At 42.9% G+C, this 7096-nt stretch overlaps 1 protein-coding gene across 1 annotated transcript; it reads right to left on the reverse strand.

The window, feature by feature from the left end:
• Positions 1-1585: 1585 nt before the first annotated feature.
• LOC118216359 lies at positions 1586-5031 on the reverse strand. The gene is made up of 4 exons (XM_035397450.1): positions 5017-5031; positions 2941-3100; positions 2562-2811; positions 1586-2342 (listed from the first exon to the last, which is right to left on the reverse strand). The coding sequence occupies exons 1-4, from the start codon at positions 5017-5019 to the stop codon at positions 2051-2053; spliced, it is 705 nt and encodes a 234-aa protein (XP_035253341.1). The 5' UTR covers positions 5020-5031; the 3' UTR covers positions 1586-2050.
• Positions 5032-7096: the final 2065 nt, after the last annotated feature.

Raw genomic sequence — 7096 nt, forward strand, 5'->3', positions numbered from 1 at the left:
CTGAAATTCCATGATCACTGGGAGATCAGAAGCTCAAAAGTGGGTAATGAATGGAGCCACCTGTTTGTCTCCACCATGTGACCTGCAGGGTTTTACACTTGTTTTTCAATGGTTGTCCACCAAGGGGACTCCAACTCCACAGTCAAGTGACTAATCGCACAATCGAGGGCTGTCCAAGTCCAGTTTTAATCTCAATAACCATATATTATTCTATGTTGAAACCTACCCAAAAATGGACATTCAATTAAAATAAATATTTTTGAAAATATTTTCACTTCAACGCACTTTTGTCATCTAAAGACACTTGCATTATGTCAAGAATTAAAACACTTGAACTTTAATGTTGTGGGGTAGTTCTGTATTTATTTCTCCAGAGAAATAATAGAATCCTGAACTCCAAATGGCACCAAGACATTTTGGTTAAAAACCTGCTTCCCACTGCCAGGAAGTTCAAATAGGTCCTAAATGGATCTTTCGGCAGGACAACAATCTGCCAAAATCAACCAAGAAATGGTTAACTGACCACAGAACTTTTAATCTAAATCGGCAATCTAAATCTCTGGATTTGATCCCGGTGAAATTGTGCTATAAATTGAAAGAGGGCAGTCCAGAAGTGCAAAAGTATTAATAGATAATGACTAAGCAGTGTTATATTTGCGAAGGCAGGGGACAAGTAGAAAAATAAAATATAGTCAAGCATTATTTATCATATATGTTCATCTTTATATATTTTATGAATATGTGAATTATTTCAGACACTGCATGTGGCTGAAGTTACACAGAATTAGTATAGAGAAAACTGTAAACTGCATTTTAGTGCAGAAGTTTTTTTTATTATTTATTCATTTATTTTGCAACCGTAATATTCACAATATTATCTTGTTTATCCTGTACATGTACAAGCAAAAACATCTTTTGGTTCTGTTAAAAGTTCAGGAATGAAAACATCTCCAAGAGATCAAATAGCAGTTTTTCAGCAGTATTCATAAACCTTTATTTTGGCCCCAACTGGCACATGAGAGCTTAAGACAACCACTTAAATTATGGATATAATGTTTTATACGCCAAGAATTTATCCAGTTTAAGTGTATGCACCAGTAGAAGCGATATATAGATCACCACATTCAACGTGACAAATGATGATTCATCAGCAATTTTGAGAAATTATTTTCATATTATCTCTACTGTACTTGGATTTTAGGGTCAACATATCAATGCAAACAAGGACACACAATGTCACTGGTGGGTTCTGTTCCCAAACTGTTAGATAAGGCACTCGCGTCATACATCAACAGCCTGGAACGCAATCCATTCTTGGCCTTCAGAGTCAGACCTCCCTAACAATCAGAGAGAAGTATAAGAGTTTTTAGCTATTAAACTCACACGGATGTCTAAATTACATTCTTTTGCCTAGCATACCCACTGAGTGGGCAGAGCAAAGCTACTTACATATTGCATGTTTTTAAACCTGGGTCAAGTACGTTCTTTTTTTAAAAATTCAAATACCTTTCTTCACTTTACTGATCTTGTCTGGTGTATTGGAACAAATTAAATACTCTCAAAACGCAAACCTTGCCTTCTGGTCATATTGGCAGGCTCAGTTACACCAGGCAGGACAAACAGAGCGCAGAAAAGTATTTGAACACAAAACAAATATGTACTTGACCCAGGTTCGTACGTGCTGTACATCAATGCAAATTTTTTAAATGGGGAGAACAGGGCTGTAAGTGGTTCTGGTAAAGGTATCTTATATAAGTCACATTTCGGGTCGATCACAAATCATTACCCGTGGTCCAGATAAAAGAAGCATGGTTCCCCTGTTACATCCAAGAGCCCATCTTTCATCTGCATGGAGGGTCATTTAAACATGCCACCTCCGTGGTGGTAAAGCATTTTTCATGACAATTGCAAAAAATACATAAATAAGAAATATGAATCAGTTGTTTTCCCTTTCTTGAGAAAATACCAGTAGTAAGAAAGTGCTTTCGATAATGTTGATATGAAGAATATCATCACGTTCAGGTCAGTCCCAGGGAACAGTGCCCCGCGGTCACAGGCGGTGGAAGCTGATTGGTCCGTCGTGGGCGTCGGTGTCTCCAGCGAGGCCTCTCGCCATTTCTGGGCAGCAGCTCACTTGCACGAACTCTAGGGAGGGGTCGTCCCGCAGCGCCTCCACCAATCGCGGCGCCGCGTGCCGGCTCAGCGCGTGGCCCCGCCCACCGCACGTCCTGGGTCCCCAGTCGAGGAACAGTACCGGACGCTTCCGGAACTGGGAGAGGGTCCGCCTCAGCTTCTCCAGAGCCACGTGGGCGTTGTCGGCTGCCCTGCGGAAGCGGTTGTACCTGGGGGCCACACAAGCGCACAGGTATAGATACAGCTCACCTGTCACACACGTACAGGTGTGTCAGTCATAGACAGGGGAATGGCCGGTCGCTCCTCTCTCACACACAGGCTAGAATGTGCCATTTTCAGGTGGAAAGGGTTAGCGATTAGGATAGATGGGATATGGTGGAATACTGCCACCGTGCATTGGGTCAGTGCGGGAGTTGGAGTTTCATTACCTGCGGTTGAATGCGCTGAAGGCGGCCATGGTTTTATGGCGCAGTTTTTCCTGTTCCTCAAGAGGGGGAAGCGCCCCCGGGGCATTGGGATCGGGGGTGGAGCTAACCAGAAGCATTACGCCGGAGCAGCACGGGAAGCTCCTAGAATAGGGCGCCTCCTGATTGGCCGCCACCCAACAGATGAGCCGTCCCCAGGGCGCCAACGGGCCGTCGCTTGCGCCAGTCACTAGGGGGGCGGGATCAGGGTCAGCTGTAGAGAGGGAGGAGAACTCGGGTGACCTATGAGAATGTGTGAGAGCGACGGACAGAAAGACCCACCAACAACACGGGCGCTGAAATGTCCTCTCGTGCAAAAGGCGGGACGCGCCGAGCTGCTCACCAGCAGGGGCCCTGCACAGCGTGGGCAGGCAGTGGAGCCACTGAGCCCGAGGGATCCCCCTGAAGTGGCTGATGGCGGCGAAGCACAGGCAGAAGCCCACGACGAAGCCGCTGCAGAACATCGCCTTCGACACCCAGGGATGGGCGGCCATCTTCTCCACCTGCACGAGGCGAAACCCGCAGAGTGAGCGCCGCACGCCTGAGAAACACTGCAGCCGCCACACACTGCCTCCGGTCAACCACCAAGTTCAATATCGAGCCACACACACTGCCTCCGGTCAACCACCGAGTTCAATATCGAGCCACACACATCGCCTATGGTCAACCACAGAGTTCAATATCGAGCCACACACATCGCCTATAGTCAACCACAGAGTTCAATATCGAGCCACACACATCGCCTACGGTCAACCACCGAGTTCAATATGGAGCCACACACATCGCCTCTGTTCAACCATCAAGTTCAATATGCAGCTACACACACCACCTCCAGTCAACCACCAAGTTAAATATCGAGCCACACACATCGCCTATGGTCAACCACAGAGTTCAATATCGAGCCACACACATCGCCTACGGTCAACCACCGAGTTCAATATGGAGCCACACACATCGCCTCTGTTCAATCATCAAGTTCAATATGCAGCTACACACCACCTCCAGTCAACCACCGAGTTAAATATCGAGCCACACACATCGCCTATGGTCAACCACCGAGTTCAATATGCAGCCACACACACTTCCTCCACGGAACCACCGAGTTCAACATGCAGCCACACACAATACAGGGCTCTATGCTAACATTTTCTTCCAAGGAGACCTAAGTTGAAAAATATAGGAGCACAATGAATGCTCCAAAATTATTTCTACATTTGGCACCCATCGATTTTCAAGAGCAAATGCTCCTAAAATGGGAGCTCTGTATAGCCCTGCAGTAAACCACTGGCACTAATATTCCACCTCCCAGCCAGAACTCTCAGTCTAAAAAAATAAGTCCTGGTATTTCTGTGGAATTTACCTTGCTAATTTCCACCTGTGCCCCCTTGTTCTACTGAGAAAATACCCAACCCAGTTTGACTTCATTTTATTAATCCTTTTATGAATTTAAAAACCTAAAACAAGTATCCCAAATTTTAGTCTTCTTGTATAGTGCATAAAGAGATTCGTTATCTAAAGTCTTTTCTAACAACTTAGATTTCGTACATTTCATAGCAATTTAGTCGCTCTTCTTTTAATCGTTTTCCAGAGCTCTATAGCTTTCTAATGCAGAGTTCAGAACTGCACACAATACTCAGTTTGACCTGCTAAACATAAATGCACAGTCAGACACAGAATTATGTAGTCTCGATGAAAAAGATTAGAAAATAAACATAGATAAACAATATTTTATGTTGAACATATGGTAAATGTGTTAAATACTGGTCATCTGAAGTTTCCTCGAGCAAGACAACTAACCCCCTATTTACCATTCATGTTATTGATACGCTCGTAATCTAGTAGGCAAATACCAATTTTGTACAGAAGTAGCCTAATATCGGTGAAACACTGACTTACACTAAATACCGCATTTTTGTATTTCTGAGAGTAACCGTTTTCTAGTACTCAATGCCGCTCTGGATAAGAACGTCTGTTGAGTGATAGGAATGTAACCTTATGTAAAAGTGTTGTTTTGTCCAACGTTGATCGACCGAATATATTAATAAATCATCATAAAATCATAAAACTTCATATGCGTTTATCACATACTGCAACTCCTTTCTAGCGCATGCTACCTCTGAGATGTGAATAACCGCTACACCTGCAGACCAGGTGTTCACACTTTAGCCTATTATTGAGGCAATAACGTCGGTTCTTGCAACTTTGATGGAGAAAGAATCAAAAGAATACCGACAACTGCCTGCATATGCTTATTTTCTAGCAATTTAAAACTCTTTCAGAGTTTTCATAAATGAATTATATGACCATAGAAGCAACACGTGTATTCACTTATCATCTCTATATCCCATCAATTAAGAATTTGTTCAAAAACGCGAATCGTTCGTCCGAAAAAAAAACTGCAGGGCTGAAAAACACAAACCATGCCTAGGGGTTGTTAACGTCACCCATAATTATTAAATAAGAAAGCCCGAATATAAAAACATAAAAACAACACACCTGTACGGCATTGAGCCACTGGAATCTTCGCTCTAACATGAATATTTAAAAGGGTAGGGAATATTTTGAAATCAGAATTAATTGAATTACTATAATGTATAGCCTATGTTTTACTTAGAATTTTTACATTTCTGAAAGATTTATCCTCCTACCTGGGTAGGCTAGTGCACTAGGCTACGTCTCCAAAAAACGATTCTCCGGTTGAACAAATCTGTCATCGGAATTACTTTCACATAAGAGTGCGAAGAGCAGCTCGATCGAAGGGACGCCGTTGTCCCAAGAAGTGCGAAACGTCTACGCGCTCGGTCGAGCGAAGGCGTACCAAGTCAAAGCGTATAGTTTTGGCACCTTCCCAGCCAGTATCTGTTCCGGTACGGCACTTACTAGCGTCACCGCTTCTCAGGTTGACAGTCTTTTAAATTAATTAAAAGAAAACAGCCGACAGCAGAATTTGGCCACGTTGTTTGACAACATACGGATGTTGAGTACTTCCAATCAGACTACTTATTTCAACTGTAGGAGCACTAAGCCTGTTCTTTTTTTTAAAACAAGCAATCTGAGGGGATTCTTGCTGCGAAAGGTGTAACTACAATTTAACTTAAAAAAAAAAAAAACTTTTTTCTTTCTCTCTCAAAACAAATCAATTACTCTCTGCTTCTTTCAAAACAGATAGACTGCTATTTTGTAGAAACAGGTTCTAGTGGAATATATCTCATACAGTCAGCCAGTTTAAAATGAAAAAGAAGTGAGACATTTGGTGCACATGTTTATGTGACATTTACTGAACTCTTTTACTCAGGAAGAAAATTAAGGGGGGGGGGGGCGCTTCATACTCCACAGGGTGTTTTTCCCAAGTTACCGACCCATCTCTTGCACAACTGCACCTGTGTAGATTATCCACGTGCGCTGCCCTCAGTTTCATTTTAAATCTGCTTCTGAGTGACCTGTTTTCTAGGCTGATCCCTCTTGCAAAAGAGCTCATTATCTCGAGACAACTCCCGATTAAAGAAATAACACGGGGAAAGCGAGGAGCGTGGCGATATGGCGAGAAGGAACTGGCAGCCGGCTTAGGACAGTTTGGCAACTGGGCACGTGATTCAGAAGAGACAGGCTTGGTTCCAAGGTGGGGCTCACCTGTTGTATTCTTCAGCAAGGTAAACCTACTTATTAGTTTACCTCAGCAAATTTCAAGCCATAAAAACGGTTTGTTTGTTTTGAGAGCACGCCTTTTAACTCATTGTGTAGGCTATGACGGAATCTGCCAAGTGCATCGTAAGTGCGACTGCCCGTTGAACAATGGGTTCGGTTTTTGGCCCAGTTCCTACCGCCAATTCACAGGGTTGGCAGTGATTACATTGGATAGCATTTAGCAGATGGTCTTATCCATTAGCAATTTAAGGCTTACATTGTGTAATGAGTGTCTTTCATTGTGTAACGAGAATACAACAGAACGTGTCCTTGTAAATTAACCTGAGACTTAATTTATTCATCCAAGGGGTATCCTGAGATAAATGACCTCTTCTGCAAGATGTAAGACCTCTCTCACGAATACTACTTCCTCAGAAGTGAATACTGGTATTGTGAATATATCCAGATTCCAGAAAGGTGTCAGTACTAAAAAATTTAATTCAGTCTATTTGTCAATTTTGAAACGTGTGGTTTTTTTGATTAAATAGGAGCACCGAGAATATGTAAAATTATAACTGTCGAATGAAACTTTGAAAAATCATTCCTTCCACAAAATTTCACAACGGCCGAGCGGTGAATAGGACCTATTCCTTGGAAACCACAATTGTATGTCTCTGCGGCTTCAAACGATTATGGTGATGAAACCAGCGTGCAGAAGAAACCCTGAGACAGACAGTCGGTGTGAATCAGAAGCAGGGCTTAGTTTGGCATGTTTCTAAAACTCTTAAAGGTAACATGATGGTTGAATGTGACACTTGCCAGTTGTCTTTAGGCAACAACAAAACAAATGTAAAATTTGAAAATGCCTCTGCTGA

This window comes from Anguilla anguilla, chromosome 17 (genome assembly GCF_013347855.1).
Source record: "Anguilla anguilla isolate fAngAng1 chromosome 17, fAngAng1.pri, whole genome shotgun sequence".
Taxonomy (NCBI): Eukaryota; Metazoa; Chordata; class Actinopteri; order Anguilliformes; family Anguillidae; genus Anguilla; species Anguilla anguilla.

Bases quoted from the DNA above. Each gene is read 5' to 3' on its own strand.
- LOC118216359 (XM_035397450.1), bottom strand. The intron at 2,812-2,940 runs GTGAGCAGCTCG...CCCTCTCTACAG, and splicing joins GCTGTGCAGGGCCCCTGCTG to CTGACCCTGATCCCGCCCCC. The intron at 2,343-2,561 runs GTAATGAAACTC...TGTGGCCCCCAG, and splicing joins TTCAGCGCATTCAACCGCAG to GTACAACCGCTTCCGCAGGG.